Source organism: Eubalaena glacialis, chromosome 13 (assembly GCF_028564815.1).
Source record: "Eubalaena glacialis isolate mEubGla1 chromosome 13, mEubGla1.1.hap2.+ XY, whole genome shotgun sequence".
Taxonomy (NCBI): domain Eukaryota; kingdom Metazoa; phylum Chordata; class Mammalia; order Artiodactyla; family Balaenidae; genus Eubalaena; species Eubalaena glacialis.
The window spans coordinates 77,104,223-77,127,601 of record NC_083728.1 but is presented as its reverse complement, the minus strand read 5'-3'; the positions used below and the strand labels follow the sequence as shown (position 1 = coordinate 77,127,601).

The 23,379-nt window shown below is 51.2% G+C and overlaps 1 protein-coding gene across 4 annotated transcripts in view; it reads right to left on the bottom strand.

Moving 5' to 3' along the window:
• Window positions 1–6,822: 6,822 nt before the first annotated feature.
• The window catches only part of IL4R (interleukin 4 receptor), a 38,634-nt gene continuing 22,077 nt past the window's right edge, over window positions 6,823–23,379 (bottom strand). For 3 of the 4 annotated variants that reach the window (XM_061208686.1, XM_061208685.1, XM_061208687.1), the window contains 6 exons: window positions 22,717–22,868; window positions 17,585–17,741; window positions 14,318–14,417; window positions 12,411–12,489; window positions 10,947–10,996; window positions 6,823–9,426 (listed from right to left, as the gene is read on the bottom strand). In XM_061208686.1, the coding sequence (XP_061064669.1) occupies window positions 7,863–9,426; window positions 10,947–10,996; window positions 12,411–12,489; window positions 14,318–14,417; window positions 17,585–17,741; window positions 22,717–22,868 (2,102 nt within the window). In that variant the 3' untranslated portion in view covers window positions 6,823–7,862. The remainder of the gene's footprint in view (window positions 9,427–10,946; window positions 10,997–12,410; window positions 12,490–14,317; window positions 14,418–17,584; window positions 17,742–22,716; window positions 22,869–23,379) is intronic. The other variant, XM_061208688.1, reaches the window with a different exon arrangement.

Sequence of the window (23,379 nt, the reverse complement as noted above, 5' to 3'; positions counted from 1 at the left end):
CTAGGCTCATGAATAGGTCCACAGCATGGGTCAGGAATCAGTCTACAGCTGGGTCAGAGGTCATTCTGTAGTTGGAGTCAAGTATCAAACTGGAGCTGGGATCAGAAGTTTGTTTACTGTTTCTCTCTCTCTGCATCTTGGTCTCTCTTGTTTTGTTCTCCTTCTCTGGAAAGACCTGTCTTATATAATATATATGAATATATGATGAGAAATGCATGATAGAAACCTCTGCAAATATACAAACACTGACTCTGCACATGGACGATGTCTAGAAGTGATGTGGACACATACAAACACAGTTGGGGGCTTCCCTGGTGGCGCAGTGGTTGAGAATCTGCCTGCCGATGCAAGGGACACGGGTTCGAGCCCTGGTCTGGGAAGATCCCACATGCCATGGAGCAACTGGGCCCGTGAGCCACAGCTACTGAGCCTGCGCGTCTGGAGCTTGTGCTCCGCAACAAGAGAGGCCACGACAGTGAGAGGCCCGCGCACCGCGATGAGGAGTGGCCCCCGCTCGCCGCAACTGGAGAAAGCCCTGGCACAGAAACGAAGACCCAACACAGCCAAAAATAAATTAAAAAAAAAAAGATTGCAAACACAGTTGGTGGGGTGATGCCATCGGGACCATTTCTGTGTCGGATTTCTATTGGTCCAGTCTGTCCTTTTTAAAATAAAGTAACATTAAATTTAGAATATTATTATCTCCTTTAATTATGTTTTATGACACCCACAGACCCATTCAGTACTGTAACAATAATGCTAGGAAACGCTCGGACAGCATTAACTATGTGCAGGCACCGTTCTGAGCCTTATGTGTATTAACACATTTAATTCTAACAACAGCTCCAGGAGGTCAGTACTATTATTAGTCCCATTTTACAGAAGAGGAAGGAAGCACAGAGGGGTTCCATGACTGGCCCTGAGCCACACAGCTGGTCCTTGGAGCACCCTGAGTTCTGAATGTATGTCAAGCCCTTTACCAGGTGCTGGAGGGGATGGAGGAGAAAGGCAGGGATGAAAGAGAGGTGAGGTCAGGAGGGTGGAGATATCCCAGGCCTAGTTTTCTGGGCTTTCTGGGCATGGCACCTCCATGGCACCTCCAGAGGCAGGCGCTGGGCAAGAGTGAGCCACTAGGGGGCAGCAGGGACCAATGAGCTGGTCTTTAGCCAATCTGATCTCCACTGGCCAGGCGTCCTCAACTCATTAATAAAGCTGGAAAAGGGTGGGATTTTGAGGAAGAACTGGCACTGTCCTGCTGCTGTCAGGAAGCTCAGGCCAGTTCATCACAAGAGCAGCTGGGCATCGCCTGGCCTTCACCCATCAAGACATCTTCTCCTCACCCCACCACTGTGGGCTGCAGGGTACTTCTCTTATCCATCTTTGATGGCGAGGAAACTGAGACCCAGAGTGGTCAACACCTTGCCCACAGTCACACGGCTCCGAATTGGCAAAGGCAGGTTCAAACCGAGGCAGGATGAGTGCAGAGCCCTTGCTTCTCTGAGTCTCAGTGTTCTCACCTGTAAAAGCGGTATAAGAATCTAGGCAAATGGCAGACAAGAGTGGTTAGGAGTCAGGGTGCATCATGGAAAAGTCTCGCACAGAGGTCTCTGGCTGCTGTGAGGATCCAGTGAGGTCATGCCTCCCTTGCAGCGGGGGCTCAGAAACTTCTTGCTGTTTGTGTTGCTGTTTTTTTAATCAATAACTTTCGTGGGAAAATAGTGTCAGAAAGGTTATTCAACAGGATGTTAACGGAGATACACCTTCAAAAACATATACATTTTGGGACCGCCCACGAGATGCCAGGTGCTGGGGCGGGGGACAGGATTTCCGGTGGTTTTCACTTTCCTATTTATACGTTTAGGTTTTCCCTGAATCGGAGAAGGCTGGCACGTGCCGATTTAGTAATCAGAAAAAAGCGGTAAGTAGGGGTTTTGTTTAAAAAAAAAAAAAAACTAAAGCGGAAACGACCCCCCCATCTTGCCACCCCCACCTCCTGGAAAAATCTTTGTAAAATCGAGGCGGTGGGTGTGCGGGGCTGGGGCGGGGGGACCCCGAATTCAATGCCTCTGGAGGTCTCCTGGGTTCTGCTGAGACCTTCCAGTCTCCGGCCGCGCCCAGCCCCCTTTGGTGCTGCTACCCTGGGGCACCCCTCCTGCTCTCCATACCTCTGGTCCAGACCGGCGAGGGGCGCTGGGAAACTCACGCGGCCAGCATCTCGCTCCGCCCACACCTGCCACCTACTTCCTACTCGGTGGGGCGGTCCCCCGCTGGTCCCACCCGATCCATTAGACCCCCGCCCCTCAGTAGCTCTGGGGCAAACGTTTGATGCAATCTGTCCCTCCTCTCTCCTTTCATCTCTTCGGACCCTATCCTCGCTCCTCCACGCTGAGGCAACTGCTAAAGTTGTACCTTGGACTATAATGATCTAGCCCTGTCCTCCTGTCCAATAATGTAATCACTAGCCACTTGGGGCTATTTAAATTTGGGGGGGGCTGTTTAAATTTAAATGTTAATTCAATAAAATTAAAAAATCAGTTCCTCAGTCACACTAACCATATTTCAAATGTGTAATAGCCACACATGGCTAGTGCCACTGTATTGGACAACGTGAAAGCTTTCCATCACAGCAAAAATTTCTGTTGGATAGCGTTATTCTGGACACTCATTTGCCTTGGTGTAAATCCCTTCCTAATGTAACAGAGCAGGACCTTCTGGGGCCTTCTGGGGACAGACCCCTCCCCCATATCCTCTGCTGTAGCTCCTCTCTGAAGTATTGATATCTAGATAATAGCATCTGATGCACATTTCCTCAGTTGTTTTTACAGATGCTAAAACCACCACTAAATGGAAGAAATAAACTGCTTGATACTGATGAGCCCCAGACCTACTGGCGCCTAAGAATTGATACCTCACCATCAACCAATCAGAAAACTGTGCACGAGCTGATCACACACCCTGTGACCCCCGCCCCCTCACCTGGCCTTTAAAAATGCTTTGCTGAAACCCTTTGGGGAGTTCGGGGTTGAGTACAAGCCATCCGCTCTGTTGCATGGCCCTGCAATAAACCTTTCTCTGCTCCAAACTCCTACATTTTGGTTTGTTGGTCTCACTGTGTGTCCGGCACATGAACTTGCGTTTGGTAACACTAAGATTGTTCCTTGAACCAATGTTCTCTCTTTTTCTGATTCCCTCCCTAAAAATCTAAAATAAAACTTTGATCCACTTTCATAATTTGAGAAATTTATTTATTTTTTAACAATTGCTGTCAGGGAGTAATTATATTTGAATGAAGGAGTGACTTGCTAGGCTTAGTCTGGTGAAGCCCTGACCTCGAAGGAGTAGGCAGAAGCCAGAGAGCATGGGGGACTGAGGGGGGCATGAGCTGGGTATCTCCCATGTCAGGATCAACCAATGGCAGTGGGAGTCATCAGGGGCTTACCAGGGAGATTTGGAGTGTCTATTGAAAAAAAACAAAAAAACCAAAAAAAACTCACACCGTAAAAGTTGAGAATTATGTTTTATTCAGGGATGTTACTGAGAACTATATAGCCCAGGATACAGCCTCTCAGGTAGCTCTGAGGAACTGTTCCAAAGAGGTAAGAGAGCAGCCTGGATATATAGGAGTTTTTGCTGAAACAAAACAAAACATGTAGTAGAACCTCAAAAGATTTTTGCTAATCACAAGAAAAAGCAGACATCTCAAGTTAATGATTTTAGTGCTTTTCTGTGTTTGGGAAGATGGGAGAGTCTGGGCTTATTAAAATTACTCCTTTGATATGCATCTTAACGGTCTAGGGCGGTATCCTGTTTTTCTCCCAAATTCCCTTTGGGGCTCCCTGTCCTGGGGCAGCTGCAGTGGCTGAAGGCTTGATGGTGAGCAATATTTTTGTTTACCAGAATGGCAGACACCATTCTTTGTTGACTGAAACGGCAGGCAACATTTTGTTTGTTTGTTTTTGGTCCACGGGAGGAAACCCAGAACAGTGGCTGAGGCTGAGAATTCTAGATTTCTAAGCTGGTTGTACCTTTTCACTCTTGTTACCTGTGCCCCCGCCAAGTTGGAGTAAACCCAGGAGATGATGAAGATGATGATAATGTAGACTATCTCCAGGACAACCCTCCAGTGCAGGTTTTATTATCCTTCTTATTTTACAAACGAAAAAAATGAAGGCACAGGCAGGACAAAGGAGACAGAGAGAGCAGAGATGGGGGCTGGGACTTCACACCCCGAAGACCCTTGGGTTCCCTGCCTAATTTGGAGACTAGTGCCTGGGAGGTCAAGATCAGATTTTAAGGGGATTTTTAAAAGTCTTTTATCAAAGAAATTCCCAAGGAAGACCCTGGCGGCCAGCCACTCCCCTGTGCTAATCAACACATTTCTGGTGGGATTCACTTCACTCCTGAGCGAGAAGAGCAGCAAGGAGGATGTTAAGCACCCCGTCCCTGTTATCAGAAGGAACCTTAGTCCTCCACTTCTGCGAGGTGAGAGGGAGTCCTATTGGAGGAGCAGCTCCAGTGCCTCCACTTCCTCTCCTGGGCTCCTGCTTATGGATGGATTACGTTTGGGACTGGAGAGATTGAAGAGAGATGGGTGTCTATTGGACCATGTTTCTCAGTGGGTGGGGCTAATGTGCATTTAAGCCAAAATATAAATTCCTCGCTCCAGTCCCCCATCCTGCCTGACCTTCTCTCTCACCACTGTCCCTGGCTCACTGCGCTGTAGCTGATCTTTCTTACTGGGAACACGCCAAACTCCTCGTGCCTCAGGGCCTTTGCACTTGCTCTGTCCTCTGCCTGGAATGCTCTTCCTCCAGTCCATCCTGGTTCTTCTAGTCACTGAAGGCTCAGCTCAAATGTCACCTCCTTAAAGACCTCTCCACTAACCCCCCCATCTCAGACTCCTGTTTTTTCCTTTTGTCTTTTACATTTCTGTCTCCCCCACTGAACTGTAAGATCCAAGAGGGAAGGGACTTTGTGTCGCTCACAGTTTCCTCACATCCAGCACAGTGGCTGGCCCACGGTAGGTTCTCAGTAAACATCGGTGGGATGTGTGGCTTTCCCGCTCTCTCTGCTTCCTCCTTCCCCGTGTTAAGATGCAGAAGGGGGTTGGGGAAGCCAGAACGGTGACCTCTCTCCAGCTTCCCTGAACCTGGGAGGGTGGGTTGAAATCCGGATAAGAGATGGGAGGTGTCTCTGCCTAGTTCTCCATTCTAGTTTCCCAAAGCCCAGCGGATTCTGTAATATGAGCCTCAGCTGACAAGTTGGGTGTCTTCCTCCTAAGATCCTGAGGATAGAATAAGTCAGTCTCAATTCTGTTGGACTTGCAATCCAACCAGCTCTCCAGCACTCACCCAAATATATTTTCTCTGTTGGCTGCTTAGTTTTTTTAGTTTTTATTTTATTTTTGGCCACCCCGCGAGGCTTGAGGGATCTTAGTTCCCCGACCAGGTATTGAACCTGGGCCACGGCAGTGAAAGCACCGAGTCCTATCCACTGGACACCAGGGAATTCCCTGGCTGCTTAGTTTTAAAATTTGATTTTCCGAGATGACCCGCAGGCTAATCAATCAGAACTGACAATCGAGTCGGTGCCATGCTGTACATGAGATGGCACACCATGGTGGCTGGGAACTCTGCAATCATACCTGGATTCAAATCCTGGCTCCCGGACTTCCCAGTTGTGTGGCCCTAAGCTAAACCTCAGCCTCTCTGGGCCTGCTCCCTTATCTGTAAAATTGGGATAATAACCTGCTCGCTAGAGCTGTGACACAGTCAATGTATGACACCAAGCAAACTGCTTGGTCCTAACTAGTTATTTTTATTTTAAATTATTATATTTTATTACAAAGAGCTCTTGAAGACAAAAGGTCCAGAGGGCTAGTTCAGGTTCTGCCACTGTGTGACGTTGGGCAAGTCCCTTTTCCTCTCTAGAGCAGTTTCCCTGATCTGCAAACCGTGGGTGTGGGGTGGTGACTCAGGCAGCTAAAGGGATAGACTTGGGCTCAGCACAAAGGAGGCAGTTCTCACAAACATCAGGCTGCATGTGAAGTAGTGAGCTCCCCATCACCTCTGTAATGTATTACATAGAATGCCAGAGCAGGAAGGAACCTCAAACAGCCGAGCCCTTCATTCTGCAAGCGTGGCAGTCAGGGCGGCTACTCAGACACAGTGATCACAGACAAAGGAGCTTAAGATCCCCTGCCTGCCTGTCTGAGGCCCACTCCATATACACCGACCGCCCAGATGTCAAGCACGGATCACCTACAGAGAGCCTGAGCAATGGCTCAGCTACGGGTCTGCCACTAGCTGTGTGACCTTCGCAAAGTAGCAGCTGCCATCACAGCCCTGTCCACATCTCCACGTGCCCAAAGCTGCTCAAACACGGCTCCCCCCACCCCCCACCCCGGCAACTCTCAATCTGAGGAATTTTTCCTGGAGCAGCTGGAAGTGCTGGGGAGTTGCCCCTGGCAGCAGCCCGCCACCAATGACAGATGGGAGTTGGTGGACAAACAGCCCGCTCCCCACCTCTAGGCATGCGCTGTGCCTGGCTTGCCCAAGCTCCCCGGCGGGGTGATGCATCTGTTGCCCGTGCTGGCACTCTGTGTGATAACACCTTTTATTGCCTCCTGCCCTTCCCTGCCTCCTTTCCCCACTCTCCAAGCAGGGCTTCCTGGGATTGCCACCTATTTCAACAAACTGCAATTGAATCCTGGTCTCGGGGAAACCCAAGCAGACAGGAAGTTACTTAACCTCTTGGGTTGGTCTCAGTACCTCTGGATGGGAGGATTCTATGAGTTAATAGAGATAAAGCACTTGCAACGGGTGCCTGGCAGTATGTTTGTTTAATAAATGGGGTGGGGAGGGTGGGGAAGGAGGTAAAGAACCTTTATTTATACAAAACTCCATCCCCTCCCATTCTACCCTCCTCAGCAAACACAAACACCAGGTGATGAAACAATTTTTGAGATACACACAAACAAGCATTACTCAACCTGAGGTCGGGGCCGAGGTGCAGGCGATGTGCCTGGTGGTGGGCATCTCGGACACCCAGCTTGCTGGATCAGGAGACCTGAGCCACTCCCTCTGAACCACCGATGCCGGCAACGGCATGCATGGGGGTACACACCGGCCCCAAGGTCACCAGGCATGCTTGTTCTGGGGATCCAGTGCTTAACAGGAACCCCCACCCTTACAACTGTGTGGGAAGCTGGCAGCAAGCTGTCACTGCTCGGTAATCACAATCTTTCGTGTCCTCGTTAACCCCACTTGACTAAGCGCCCCTCCGCAGCTCAGACTCTGCTGCCAGTGTCAACCTCTGTTAAATGAACAGGCGTCTCTGGGCAAATGACCACCCTTTCTGGACCTCAGTTTCCCAAGGCCTCCCAAGTCATTCTCCCATTGGCTTGGTTAGCTTCTAGGCTCAGCATCCAATCCAGTGAGATGGTGGCAGCTGACCCCAGGTCTGGGCAAGACATGGGTAACAGAGCAGCTCGGTGGACAAAACACGCCTTGAGTGTGACAGGGATAGTCCACTGGGGCAGCTGTGGACCCATGAAATGACCAACAGCTCATTCACAAGCCAAGGTGCCCGGGAACCTCCTGATCCCTGCAGGTGCCTGCTGTGGGTACAGCTGCCTGGCACCCTCCACTCCCATGGGACGTGGCAAGCCCGGGCCAATGTTGGGAGCCGGGGGCGTCCGGCCTCCGTAACCCCAGTGTTGGACGACTTCACAACTTCATACCAGGGTTCTCTGAGTCTTTCGGAACACTGCCAGCCTGGCTGCCTTCTGGAGGGAGGCATTTCGCAGTCACGGGTAAGGCCCAGTCCTCACCTGCAGACTTCAGCAAGAAGCAGGCACGCACCTAGGAAGCGTCCATGCACGTGGGCCCTGGGGAGAGCATGGCCACCACCGTGGAGGTCTGGCTTGAGCTCTGAGCATTGTTGGGGGCAGTTTGGAAGAACAGGGGGGACTTACCCTCCTCTGAGACACCCAAGGGTGCTAGGGAGGCCGGGGAGAGGCTGGCCTCCAGTGGAGCCCCACCAAGCTGGGCGTCCAGGGCCCTCAGGGGGCTCACCGGGGGTGAGGACCCGTCCCCACGGCAGCAGCCACAGCAGGGGCTGGCCTCGACGTGGGCCTTGCCACGTTCCTCCTGGCCGTGGCATTGCTTCAGGTGGCCACACAGGTGGCAGGTGAGGGCTGAGTAGACAATGCCATTGCCCAGGTCATCCCTGAGGGGGTCTGTGGCCGGCTCCGGGGACAGCGGGGGCTTCTGGCTGTCTTCTCCCTTGACCACTGGCTCCAAACCAGGGCACTCTGGGGTGCTGCCTGGGAGGAGTGAGTCCTGAGGGCTGTGAGGGGGCTCCACGTCCAGTCCAAAGGTGAACAGGGGGACGGGGACTGGGGCAGGGGCTCCGGGGCAGCCAGGAGTGAGGCTCTGGAAGGGCTTGTAGCCCCCCTCCCCACTGCTGGGCTCAACCCCAGATGTCCCCGGGCAGCTAGCGCTGCCAGCGAGCAAGCTGGAGAAGGCCTTGTAGCCAGCCTCTCCACAAGGGCCAAAGCCCTCCAGCCCGCTGTCCTGGGCACCGCCCTGCTTCACCGCCTGCACAAACTCCCGGTAGCCACTGCTGGGGGCCGAGGCGGGGCCCGGGGCCGCCCTGCACTGGAGGACACTCTGGCGCAGGATCTGCTCCCACGTTTCTGGCTCAGGCTGGAGTGTGGTGGGCGGTGCAGATTGCTGGGGGGCGGCGGGGATGCCGGGGTCCACTTCCCCCAGGCGTTCGGCCAGCTGTGGGTCTGAGTCAAGCCCTCCAGGGCCTGAGGACTGTCTCAGGAAGGTGCTGAAGCTGCGGCAAGTGGGGTAGTCTGCGATGACGCCGGGCATCTCTGGGAAAGCCAGCCTGGCTGGGCTCTGGGTCGGAGGACTTGACTCTGGGTTCAAAGGCTCCTTGTCCTCAGACGATGCCTCCTGGGGCCCCACACTTGGGAACGTGGCCCAGGGCCTCTGAGCACTTGGATTTTCTAAAGGTGGAAGAAGGCAGGACTCCTCCAAGCCCTGTGGGCTAAAGCCCCCATCCTCACCCCTGAGCAGGTCCAGGAACAGGCTCTCTGTCAGCCGGGCTGCGATGCCCTCCCTGCCCTCCTGGAAGCTGCCCCCGCTGCTGTCAGGTGATGGGCAGAAGCTCCCTTTATCTTCCTCCACTTCCTCTTCTTCATTCTCCACTTGGGCCTCAAACAGCTCCACGCACCGAACCAAGCTGATGCTCTCTGGCCAGAGGATTGTCTTGTTGACCTCCATGGGGTGCCATGCTACTTTTCCAGGACACTGGAAAGGCTCATTTCTAGCAGCCTTGGAGGAATCTTCATCCCTTTCCATGCCATGCTCCAGTAAACAGGGCAGAAGCTTGGCAAGACAAGTCTTCCAGTGTCTACAAAAGCAAAGTTTGATCAGGGTTCAGTTTCTCCACTTGAAAAAACTCCTATTCATCCTTCAAAGCCCAGCTCAAAATCACCCTGGACTGATGTTTAGACAGGCTGGGACCCAGGACCCTTTGCTGTAGTGCTACAATGCTTGCACCTGGACAAAACTCACCTCCAGCAACAAAATACAAAGAAACTATATGGGATTAAAAATAACTGCCTGCAAGCGCAGTTGGGGCAAATTATGTACAAAAGATACAGAAAGACCAAAAAATGCAACTGCCACTTCTGAAGAGCCAGGAGCAAAAACAGGGTGTAAGGAGCAAAACCAGGGTACTGCGCATGCTCCCTGCACTCACCACCACCAGAGGGGTGGGCAAACCACCTAAGCCACCCCTCCGGCCCAATCCCTGGACATACCCATACCCTCACTCCACATAAGGAACCTGCTCGCCCCCCTCGGGGAGCGGGCAAGAGAACCTGCTACTTGTTCTCCAACACCCCCATCCCCTCACCTATGCCGCCCCGCCCCATTGCAGCAGGGGCCCCAGTAAAGCCTTGCCTGAATTTCTTGTCTGGCATCTAGTCAATTTCTCTTGACTAGGGAAGGCCGAGAACCCTGGTGGGTATCAATGTCTATCTGTTACAAACACACTTCCAGACCTTATAATCAATAGTCTATCAGTCTACCCTCACTACTAGATTGGGAACTCCTTGAAGGCAGGGCCTGTGTCTTACTTTGGGATTTCTGGAGCCTGGCATATAATACAAACTCAATCTATTGAATAAGGAGAAGTCTTTGTCAGGGATGATGGTATTTAAAATACCTATCAGGGGTAGGATAGGGAGGGTGGGAGGGAGGCGCAAGAGGGAGCGGATACGGGGATATATATGTATACATATAGCTGATTCACTGTGTTATACAGCAGAAACTGATACAACGTTGTAAAGCAATTATATTCCAATAAAGACGTTAGAAAAATAAATAAATAAAAATAAAATACCTATCAACACCATAGCATAAGTAAGGGCCAGTTAGAATGGCTGGGGAGTCCTAGGGCTGGGGCAGCATCCTGGAGTCCCCTGCTGTGCTAGGTATAAACCCTTCAGTTACTGGATTGCGGGTAGGTTCAGGGGGCCCTGAGAGAGGGGCTAAGGAGGCCAGGAAGATGGTGGCATATTCAAGGGTCCAGGATAGTGGTATCTGCCCACCAGTATGCCACTATGTCAACATTTTAACAAGTGGCACAGCTACCCTGCTTGTTACCCCCATCAGGCTTGCTCAGGACAGACTGGGCATCCCAAGGGGGTTCAGTATGTACCTGACCCCCAGTGAAACTCAGAGGGCTCAGCCAGCAGCTGACCTACCCAGACCACCCCCTCCCCCTGCCATCCCTTGCAGTCCAGTGTCACAGGACAAGTGCTGAACACCATGGAAGATAAGGCAGACTCTCAAGATGGGGCCCACCACCCCAATTCCATCCCCTTCCAAATCCACATAGGCTATGACCCAAGTTCATATACATACGGGCACTTGGCTGGTTCCTGGCCTTGGGACCGCTTCCCCCACAGTGACACCTAAAACATAGAGACAGCCAGTGACACAGAGCGGAGAGGCCTACCGGCCCAGCCTAGCGTCCAGCAATGCTCAGCACGTGTTTGCCGTGAGAAGACTTTGAGTCTTGACATCACACAGGTCTGAGGTCTGATCAGGGCACTTCCCCTCTCTGAGCCTCAGTTTTCTGAGAATTAAGGAGGCTGCACTATTAAGGTGCTGTGGCTGATGGCAAAAATGGCCACAGTCTCTGAAGCTCCTCCCATCCCTGAATCTGGCATGGCTGTGTGACTTGCTTTGACCAATAGAATGTGGTGGAAGTGATACTGTGCCAACTGGGTCAGCCTGCTGAAGGATGACAGACACATACATGGCTTAGTAACCTCCATGGCCCCAGATGTGTCAGCCACCTGCCAGACCTGCGAGTGAGGCCACTGGTACAGGCCCAGCCAAACCCAGGATTCTTCCACCCCCACTGCTGAGCAGAGCCCAAGACTTGCAGAAGCAAGAGCTACATAAGTGGCTAGTGTTTTAACTTTCTAAATTTTGGGATGATTTGTTACACAGCAAAATCTAACTGATACATAAACGACACTATGTGCAGGACGCTGTAATATGCACTTCATGTGGGTTGTCTCAGTGAATTCCAACACCAGCCCTGTTATAACCACTGCTATAACCCACACAAGGAAACTGAGGCTCAGAGAAGTTAAGCAACTTGTTAAGTCTAACCTGCAGGTAAGTGGCAGAGCCAGGGTTCAAAGCCAGTACCACTGGACTCCAGAGCCTGCTACAGGGTCCCTGGAGAATTGAGGACACTCAGACCTTCTGTTCTAGACGGGACCTGTATCCTCCCCTCCCCCTGTCCTAGAGAACCCTGATGGCCCTAAGGCAAACCCCACCTGGCCATTGCACTGGGGAAGCTGCCCTTACCCGTAGCTCAGGGGTGGCCACCTGGTTGGTCTCAAGTATTCTCACTCCTTACAAGTGAGTGGTTTAGGAAAGAGGCTGTGATGTAATTCAAGCCAATGAGAATGGAGAGATTTGCTAGTGCTTTGGGGGGCAGTTTCCTGCTCCTAAGAGGAATATACAGAAAGCCTGTCCCCTTCTCCCTCTCCTTTTGGCCTCCTGCTCTGGTACAGGTACCTTGCAAAGAGATGACATGCCGATGACCTCAGGGATCCTCTCCTCCCAAGGGAGAGAAAAAAACCAACCCCAGAGGAACCCCTGTCCCCCACCCAGGCTGAAAGAACAGTCATGGAAGCCAAAGGGAAGGGAGTGAAAGCCTCTAGCTGCTGACTCAACCTACCCTGAAACCTTCCTGACTTCCCATGTGCAACCCCAAAAGCCAAGAAATATCCTGAACATCCCAGACGTCTTGAGTTGTATTTCCCGATACACGCAGTGCACAGCATCCTCCCCAACCCCCTCTCCTACCTGAGAATCCTGGATGACAACGGCCACGAGGGGACTGTGGGCTGGGTTGGGAATTTGGTCCCACCATTCTTTCTTAATCCTGAAAAAGAAAAGGACAAGATGTTGGTCCCTGTATCACTAACAGGTTGACGTTCCTCCCATAAAAATTATCATAGTCACCAAGACTTATCAGGGGTCAGAGATCATGTCGATAGGTTTTTTGGCTGTCTCACCCTCACTCCGTGAAATAGGTTCTACTGCTAACCCCACTCTACCGATGAGGAGACTGAGGCCCAGGGAGGTGAAGTGACAGCTGGTGGGCAGAACAGCCGGGTTTGGGCTCCAGCATCCTGCTACCCAGAGTGGAGTTCCTAATGTGGCCGCCTCTGCCCCAGAGGAAACAAGTTCCAGGGAATCAGGAGACACTCAAGCTGCAGAGAGAGAATTCTGGGTTTCTCCTTCAACAACCTTTACTCTGGAGCAGCTGAGGATAAGGTGCTGGGGAGAGGCCTGGGATGGCCTGAGAGGCTGAGGGGTTCCTTCTCCCTTCCTTGGTCAGCCTGGAGCCACGGAGCGTCAGTGCTGGGAGGGAAGGTCCTCAGACACCCCCTGGATTAGCCTCCACCCACTCCATTCAGTCAGTTAACACACATTTATTGAGTACCTACTATGTACCACTCACTGTGCCAGGCCTCGGGGACACACAGTGAACAAGACAGGCAAAAACCCTGCAGAAATGATTATGTGACATCATTCATTCCTGGCGATAAGCCCAGGAATAAAAATAAAGAAGATAAGGGACTAGAGAAGAATAGTGTGATCCAGGAAGGCCTCCCTGAGGAGGTGACTTCTGAGAGGCAACTGTAGGTGGAGGAGGAGTCGGTCTCGGTGATGCCTGGAAAAAGGGCTTTCCAGGCAGAGAGCACAGCGAGTGCAAAGGCTCCAAGGGAAGATCTTGCTTGGGGCGTTCAAAGAACAGCAAGGAGGTTGGAGCACTGGAACACAGTGAGTAGGGGTAGGGAAGACAGATGATGGGGAAACTGAGGCTCAGAGAAGGGGAAAGACCAGCCCAGGGGGACTCAGAGGCATCAGCAACAGACGTGGAGAGGGGACCTTGCATTCCCTGCACACCTACTGTGTGCCCGGAAGAGTGCAGACACTTGCTCACATCAATCCTCAACCATCGCCATCCTTAAGTGGTCAACTCGGGCCCGCTCATCCCATTTAAGAGGTGGGAGGACTGAGGCTCTGAGACTCCATGATTCCAAGGGCTCAAGCTCACTGGAAACAAGGCTCCTTCTGCCTCCCTACACCGAGTGATCGGGGAGTCCCTTAGGACTCTTGGGACTGATGAAATAGGGACCCAAGGCTGAACAGAGGTTCAGAAACTTGGTCACACAGCTACCAAGCACCAAGGCCAGGATCTGAACCCAGGTCTCCTGGCTCTGCAGGGCAATCATCTAGAATTCCTCTGTCTATTGCCATGTGCCTTCAAGTGTCTGGGCCATACCCTGGGCGTGATCCATCTCGCTTCTGCCAAAGGAAGGTCCTGCCCCCAGCTCCTGCCCTGGCCAGCTCCTTTCCCCTAGTCAGGTCTCAGCTCAAACATCACCTCGTCAGAGGGGCCCGCACTGGCCTCCCCATCCAAAATAGCCCCTGGAGCATTTCACCCCCTTGCCCTGGCATATTTCCTTCAGCGCAAGGATCACTATGGAAAACAGCCATGGTTACTTGGTGGCCTGGCATCTTGTGCCTCCCCAAGGACACAGGGTCCCTGTCGGTCTCAGTGCCTCGCACATAGTAGCTGCTCAGTAAATATCTATCGTTGAATGAAAGGGCTGCAAGCTGACAGATGAGAGGGGAAATTCCCACCCACTCCACACCACAGGGGGCTGGCCTGGCAGCCTCCTGCACACCTCAGGACTCACTTGATGATGCTGACATAGCAGGACAGGCAGACAGCCAGGATGACGACGCAGGAGATGCTGACGCCCAGTGGGAGGCGCTGCTCCAAGGTCGCCTCGTAGTCTGGAAGTGGAGGGAAGCCGTGAGCTTGCATCGCGCTGCGTTCAGCCTGGTCTCCATTTCCCAGAGCAGGAGACCGAGGCCTCGTGAAAGCATCCTCCAAGACTCTGTGTGAGCTGGCTGCTGCATCCCCTCCTACTCCCCTCTCTTGCACATTGAGCCCTCGCCACATCGGCCTCTTTGCTGTCCTCTGTTCCTCCAAAGCTCGGGGCCACCTCAGGATCTTGAACTTGCTGCTTTCTCTCTTTTGAAGCAGTGAGGTCAAGGGCAGAGACTCTGGAGCTGGACGGCCCCAGTTCGAAGCCTGACTCTGTCATATACTAGCTGGCGACCCAGGACAAGCCCCTCACTCACTCTGTACCTTGGTTTCCTCTCTGTGCAATGGGATTAATAACTACTTAACTCATAGGGTTGTTGTGAGGATTGTACGATTTAATATACACTTGAAGCAGTGCCCGCACGTCCATTCACACAGCTGGCCCCCTCTCCTTGCTCACTGTCAGGTCCCAAAAGTTCTCCCTCACACCCTCTCTACTGTTGCCTCCTCCCATCCTTTTCCCCTGCTTTATTTCCTTCCCAGAATTATTGTCCTCGGGCTCTAGATCTCATTTATATTTTTGTTTACTTGTTTATTTTCTGTCTCCCCTTCTAGAATGTCAGTTCCACAAGAACAGGGATTTTTGCTATTTTGTTCACCACTGGGCCAGCACGTAGTAGGAGCTCAAGAAATATCTGTGGAAATAATGAGTGTCCAGCACATGGTATCTGTCCCATACAAGTTATTTCCCTTCCCTTCTCCAGGTTAAAGGAAGAATCAAATCAATTTGACAAAACTTTCCCAAGCACTTACTGTGTGCCTGGCACCATGCTGGGCAATGGACATACAGACGCAGAGCAGATACTACCCATAGAGCTCACAGCCCGGAGTGGGAGACAGGTGGTCAAGAGGTATCCATGGAACAGGATGAGCGATGCTGAGAGGGGCGTGTGGTGGGTTGGGTTGGGGTACCTGCCAATCACCACTGTGCCCAGCACTTTGAAGAATCCTTCCTTCATTGAATGTTCACAACAGCCCTTCCTTCTCCCCATTGTACGGATGATGCCCGAGGCAGCCTCCACCACGCAACAGCTATCTCCCCTTCTTCTTTGCTAGGCTGCAATGTGCCCACCCTGAGGTTTGGGTCAATCATGGGTCAAAACTAGTCCCCTTTCCAGATATTTGAGTTCCCAGCCTCCCTTGCAGTTGGGAGAGGCCACGTGACAGTCCTGAACAATGAAAGGCAAGGGAAAGTTCACCAGGACTGGAAAGGTTTTTGTTTCATGATAAAAGATGCACGGGATGCACTCCTTGTGGCAGCCTTCCATTTCCTTTGGGTCTTGGGCATGAGGGTGTGTGCAGCAGACAACTTGGGGCCATGAGGTGACAAGGGTAAGGATAAAATGCTACCATGCTAGAGATGGCAGAGGGAAAGAAGACAAGACTCTGGGGTGACATAACTGAGCGGCTGTATGAACCAGGAAGGTCCACTGGCAAGACTTCATTTTAGGGGAATTCCCTGGCAGCAGTCCAGTGATTAGGACTCTGCACTTCCACTGCAGGGGGCATGGGTTCGATCCCTGGTGGGGGAATTAAGATCCCACATGCTGTGCGGCCAAAAAAAAATAAAGACTTCATTTTATGTAAGATAATTCAATATTCTTTTGCAAAAGTGTGATAAAGTCGCGAAGAGTTGTTTGGAGGACGCAGCTACCAGGTGAGGGACTACATTTCCCAGAATCCCTTACAGCTATGTGTGGCCATGTGACCAGCTCCACCAATAGAGCTTAAGAGGAAGGGATGTGTGTCACTTCTGGGCTAAGGCTTTTAAGAAGCAGGTGTGGTCTCCCCGCCCTCATTCCCTTTCGGCTGGCTGGATGCAGATGATGGCAGGTCCTTAGAGCAGGGATTCTTAACTTGGGGTCCACAGACCTCCAACATGGTTGCTGTTAGGATTTAGGGGTCTGGGAACTTGGATGGGAAAGAAATGATATCTTTATTTTCACTAATTTCTGAAACCTGGCATTTCCTCCCATTAGGAATAGAGGGAGCAAACCACAGTAATAGCATCAGTCACTTAGCCCCCATCAGAAGTCACAGCTATTCTCAAATCACCTGACAGCTGCAGTAGCAGGAAATACCACTTATGTTCATCTACTTTGAAATTACAGTATTTATGAGAACTACCACTAGATCCTGTTTTTAATGTGTTATTAAAGAAGCATATATTCCTAGATAACAAATATATTCTAAAATCTTTTTATAATCGCATTTCAATAAAATTAGGTTTCCCTTGAAGGCCTATGTATTTTATTTTATACGTTTAAAAATATTATTCTGGCTCGTGGTTGCCAAGGGGGGAAGGTGGGGAGGAGGGATGAATTGGGAGTTTGGGACTCGCATATGCACACTACTATATATAAAATAGATAATCAACAAGGACCTACTCTACAGCACAGGGAACTCTACTCAATACTCTGTAATAACCTACATGGGAAAAGAATCTGAAAAAGAATAGATATATGAATATGTATAACTAAATCACTCTGCTGGACACCTGAAACTAACACAACGTTGTGAATCAACTATACTCTAAAATAAAATTAAAAATTAAAAAAAATAAAAATAAAAATATTATTCTGAGATGAGGTCCACAGGCTTCACCAGACTGCCAAAGGGGTCCATGATACAGAAAGGCTGAGAATCTCTGTCCTAGAGAATGATGGAGCCACAGGGAGGAAAACCACCCATCAATCAGCAAAGTTCGTGTTGAATTGTTATGTGAGCAAGAAATATATTTCTACAGTGTTAAGCCGCAGAACTTGTGGGTTTGTTACCGTAACCTACCCTACCCTGACCAGTACACCACATCAGTTGGTAATTCTGTCACTGCAGTTAGAGCATCCTATGATATGGAAACCAGATGTTTGGCTGGGGGAAGTCTCTGGCCACAGAATGAAAGTGGGGAACAGAGATGCTAACTGCTGGGAATTCCCTGGTGGCCTAGTGGTTAGGATTCCGGGCTTTCATTGCCGTGGCCCAGGTTCAATCCCTGGTTCCCTGTTCGGGGAACTGAGATCCTGCAAGCCACACTCTGCGGCCGACTGCTCAGGACTCCCAGCAGGATACTCACAGTTAAGCCACTTGGCGCTGGGGCTCCACTCACTCCAGGTGCTGTTGTAGCTCTGAGCCCAGGCCTTCACCTGTGCGCTGTAGGAAGCTCCAGACTTGAGGGTGCTGGCTGCGAAGCGGAGGGTGGGCCCCATGTAGGTCACGTTATAGATTCTGAACTGGTAGAGGAAAGGGAGCCATTAGTGTACCAACTCTGGGGGAGGGGAGTACCAGCTCCCACCCGGGCTGCTGTCCTTAGCTGACCCCACAATGTTTAAGAGCCACCAGCCTGGGTATTTGGTTATTCCTCCAATTTCAGGCCCTTGTTTGTCACTTCCACAACTGTGACCAGAATCGAACAAGATGGGTCAGGGAATCAGCCCTTATCCTGACCCTCACTCCCACCCTGATTAGCCATTTTGACGTTACTGGGGCAAGTCGATGAACCTTTCTGAGTTTTAGTTTCCTCATCTGTAAAATGAAGGTAAGAGTTCCTACTGCCACTTTCTGGCTGTGTGACCTTAGATAAGTGACATAACCTCTCTGGACCTTGATGTCTTCTGCAACATGGCGATAATAAAAGTGCCTACTTCCCAGGGTTGCTGTGAGGATTAAGTGGGTTAACACAGGTAAGCACTTCGGACAGGGCCAGGCATGCGGGGAGCACGAGAGAGATCTTTCTGAGGCACAGACAGGGTCACCGCGCCCCTCTCTCTCCTTCAAGGGCTCTCTAGAGGTTCCACAGTCAAGCCCAAACACAATGGCCCATCATCTCAGTCCCGCCCAACCTAGCCCCAACTGGGAAGGAAGGTCCAAGATCCGTTGTTAAGTGAAAAAGGTAACATGAAGATTAGTATGTGTTGTCTGCTGCCTTTCATGTTAAAAACATAAAGGGAGAAGGCATAGTGATGGTGGCAGACAGACTCATATGGCCCCGTGACCCCACCTTGTATCACGCCCTTGTGTAATCCCCTCTCCTTGCCTAAAGGGGCGGGGGGACCTATGACTTGTTCCTAACCAACAGAATATGGTGAAGGTGATGGACACATAGGGACTACACAGATGTGATTCCATTATGCAAGACTGTAACTCCAACTTGCTAGGAGACTCTCTCCCCCTTGCTGGCTTTGAAAAGGCCACAGGGAAGGAACTGAGGGCGGCCTCCCGACAAAGGTCAGCAAGAACCCGACGCTCTCAGTTCAAAGCCCACAAGAAACTGGATGCTGCCAACATCACAGGAGCTTGGAAGCAATCCCCTGGCCAACCCCTGTGTGTGCAGCCTTGTGAGACCCTAAGCAGAGGACCCAGCTAAGCCGTGCCCAGACTCCAGACCCCCAGAAACTCTGGGGCAATAAATATGTGCTGTTTAAAGCAGCTCTGTTTGCAGTAATATTATCATGTAATAATAAAAAATTCATGGTGATGAAGGAACACACACACATTTGCTCGTATAGGCATAAACTCTCTCTAGAAGGACACACATGCCTCCACACCCTCTGCCTGCTCTAGCCTGGCCTTCCCCTCCTGGCAAGAGACGGGAGCAGTGGTCAACCTCTGGGAGAGGTACTGGAGGTTGGGGTTAGGAGAGAAACATATTTCCTTTCTAAGTTTGAATTTTTTACTTCATGTATATATTACTTTTATTTTTAAGATTTTAAAAAAATTAAAAATGAAGGAAAATTTGGGTTCAGGATGGATTCTGACAGCAACACAGTGGCCTGAATCCTCTGCCTGGGCTTCTCCCCCTGTGGGGCGGTCCATCCCTTCGCAGCCCCCCCCACCAATCCCCTGCAGCCCCTTCCCAGCTCCTGGCAACACTGCTCCTGCTGGCAGGTTGGAAGCACTTGGGGGAAACGGTCTGGTGTAAAGTGAGCCGAGGGGAGGTTTTGCACAACAAGGAAGCAAAGTCCTAACAGCTTGCTGGAGACACTTGAGGGCAGCTGGAACTTTCCAGGGAAGCTGGGGACAGGGTGGGAGTGGCAGGAGGAGACCAGGGCAGGGAGAGAAGGACACTCTTACTGCCAGTGTTCCTTTCTTTCTAAATCGCAGTAAACAGGAAGCAGCAGCTGGATCTGGTTCACTGAAGGAATCACACACCTTAGAGAGGAGTAGGGAATTGGGAAATGGTTTACTAAGAAACAAAAAAGAAATTGAGCTTCCGAGGAACTACTTGTGGTTGGTGTGTTTTTTAACAAAAAGGCCAGGTGTTCGGGAGACCATTCTGAGAGAAAGAGCCGAAAGAAGAGAACAGCACAGGTCCCGCAGTCCAAATCCTGGCTTCAAATCCCAGCTTGGCCATTTCCAGCTGTGGGACACTGGGCGAGTCATTCCACCTCTCCAAACCTCAGTGTCCTGGTCACTAAAATGGAGAGACACCTTCCCACCTGCAGGGCTTTCCCAGTCATTGGTGATAATACACATTGCGCCTGGCACATAGTAAGCACCCGAGACATTATCATGAACATGGCATTCATGGCCCTCAGTAAGCCTGTGGCCTCATTTTCTGCCTTTTCACTGTACACACTCCCACAGCCCCATAATCCTCAGACACACCATGAATTTTCATACCTCCAAGCCTTGGCTCATGTAGTTCCCTCTGCCTGGCCTACCCTTCCCTAGCTAGAGAACTCCTATACATCCTTCACTGCCCAAGCCAAAACTCTACCTCCATTATAGAACCTTGTCCAGAAATCACCCAGGACAATGGGCATCTCCATCTCCCAAATTCCACAGCGAGTTTCCAATATTTTTAGAATTGATCCCACCAGTCTGAGCCACAGGTGGTGTCTGCAATACTGTAGCAAACACAGCTGGGCACCCACCCAGCATCTACACAATCGGGGTCAGGTACCCATAGCTCAGAGCAGGTACGCCTCTGTCTCCAGTTCCAGGGTTAATTCTCATTGGTCTAAACCAATCACGGCTATTTCATTCCCTAGCCTGTGACTGGTTAGAGAGGAGCATGTGACTCTCTCTGGCCAATGACTAATGAGGGGAATTCTTCAGGCCCGGTTCTGTCCCTGGGAAGGGAGAGATGGGGGAAGCGTGTCTCAGTAGATTCTGCCCCACCAGCAAGAGAAGCTGGACCTGGAATTCTGAGGCCTGGGGCAGCCCCGAGCACCTACATGACCATTAAGCCATAGCCCAGGCACACCGACCAATTCTGTCCGCTGGCTGGAGTCTGGTGCCGGGTCCTAAACCCAGCTGTGTTTCAGCCAGCCCAGTCTGTGTTTCCTCTTCCCCAGAACTTCCTTTGGGGAGCCACCCCTCCCTCATTTTCAGCCCATCTGGTTTGGGTGAGGCTGACCTGACCTGCTCCAGAGGTGGGCATGTGACTTGGCCCCGGCCAATGAGAACACTGCACCAGCACCCCGTCTCCTGCCCACAGCCTGCGACAGGTTCAGAGAGTGGCATGTGATCCCAGGCAGGTAACTGATCATTGGCCCCAGGACTTTTACTGGGACTATCTGGAGAGAAGAACTTTTCCCACTACGGTTTTAAGATATAGGCCTGGAGCTGCTAGTAGACATATTGGCAGCTACATGAGGGAAGAGCCTGCCTAAAAATGAAGCCAACACAGAATAAAGCAGGACCAAAGGATGGAGATTCCTGGAACCTGGATCCAGCCATGATAAGCAAATAAATGATATTCCTTTGGACCCTATAGGTTGTACCCTTCTCTCCCCTCCAGCCTATCCCCTGAACGAAGCCTGCACAGGCCCAGGAATGGGAAGGGGATTTACTGAAAAAACTGAACCTGCGTCTTTCCTCAGCGTCTGTGCCAACCACCTCTTCTCGATTGCTCTGAGAGCCAAGCTGCCCCATTCCTGCTCCTACCCCACATCCTGGCCCAGTGCCAAGGAGGAAAACCACACCTGAGAGATGTAAATCAACACCTGCCACCCCCCCGGCTTGGCCAGGAAGAGAAGAAGCAGGGACAGAAGCTGATGTGACAGCTCAAGATGTCAGGGGCCTGCTCCCCGGCAGCCGAAGCCAGGCCAGCCCGGGTCCCGGGACACGAGGGCATGGCTCCCAGCAGACCCTCAACAGTTACAGGCCAGGGCGTGGGAGGGAGAGTCAGATGGGATTTCCAAGGCCTGTGGCACTCAGGAGAAAAGGAGGATGACGTTTATGACAGGGGAGCCTGTCTGTGTCATACATTTCCTGCTCTCCACAGCCCTAGGGGATGGGTACTCTTGTTATCGCCATGTTACAGATGGGGAAACTGAGGCACGAGGAGGTTGAGCAAAAAACTCAAGATCATGCAGCAAGTGGCAGGGCAGGTACTGGAACCCAGCTCTGTGGGACTCTGGGGCCCCTGGTATTCAGATGTCATCCCTGCAATGGGAATATTTGAGGGGAAAACATGGGTGGCTGGAAATGGCCTCCACTCCCAGTTGCACCTAAAATAGAGGCGGGCCAAGCCATCCACTGTGTAGCCCCTGTGATTATTTACTTGATCGTTTCCTACAAATCAGCTCTCCCTATTTAAAAAATGTCAATACATTCGTTTTTTTAAAAAGGAACATCATAAAATAAAATAATAGAATAGAATAAAATAAAATAAAATGGAACCTCACTGCCACTGTTATGACTGGAAAGCAAGTATGAAATGCCGTAAGCATCTCATAAAGTAATTGCAATCAGAACCATGTAACGGCATTAAATTTCGGCTGAACCTGTTTTCTGGGGGAGGGCTCTGAGCCTGCAGCCTCTTCTCTCTGTTAAAGAGAAGGATTAGTAAACCAATCAGCTCAGCTGAGATGCCTCCCTTGACAGTCAGGGTCGGGCAGGAGCGGGCATGGAGTGACCGGTCTCACCCTGGGATTCGCTCATTTAAGTGTGTTTGGAGGTATCACCTAAAATCCCAAGTGTCCCGCCCCCTGGGAAACAAATGTGGTCCAGAGCCTTACTTTATAGATGAGGAACAGTGCCCAGAAATAAACTCTCCTGTCTGCACGCTGGGAATCAGGGGCCTGGAGGGGTGGAGGGCCCGGTCCCGGCACAGAGCCAGAGGAGAAGCTGGGGGTCCAGATCCCCAGGGTTTGCTGTCCAATCGCGGGTCACTTTCCCCACCTCCCACCCCAGAGCCTGAGTCTCGACCCGTCTGAGTCTCAAGAGGTCACAGAGAGACCCTACAGGGCGCCCACTCACATCCGTGGGGTCGTTCTCATTTGAGATGTTGACCAGGTAGGTGAGCTCGGAGTATAGGTGATTCTCAGGAGGGTACGGGTTGTTCCACGTCAGCAGCCACGTGCGGGAGGTGTTGGCGTGAACAGTGAGGTTTCTGGGCGCCAGGGGTTTCACTGCGGAGAAGTGGTGCCTGGTGAGGGGCTGGGCTGGGCGTCAGGAGGAGGCCCGGCCCGGCCTGCAGACCATTTAGATTTTTGGTCAACACCACCTCCATAATACGTTGATGGGATACCACACAGATTTCGTCATAATGGAGAATTAAAACCCTGATACCGATTCTCATGTTGCTAAAATCCTACTTAGCACTTTAGGGGTTGTTAAGTACATTTCCACGGTGAGTGCAAAATGGATAAGCAAAGTAACCCAAACTTTGGCCTTTCTACCCTCATCCTTCACTCTATTGGCCACCTCTGTGCTCTGTATTATTATTTACTAAGTATTTTTCTTTATTTTGATTCATGTGTTTTAAAACTTAGTCTCTTTTAAAGCAATCATATCCATGAGATCACAGGTATATACTGAGCATTAAAATCAACACACACTTATAAAAATTCTTTTAATTCATGGATTCGTTCATGGGACGATTTAAATCACCTCCCCTCCACACCCTCCAACTCCGGGTAT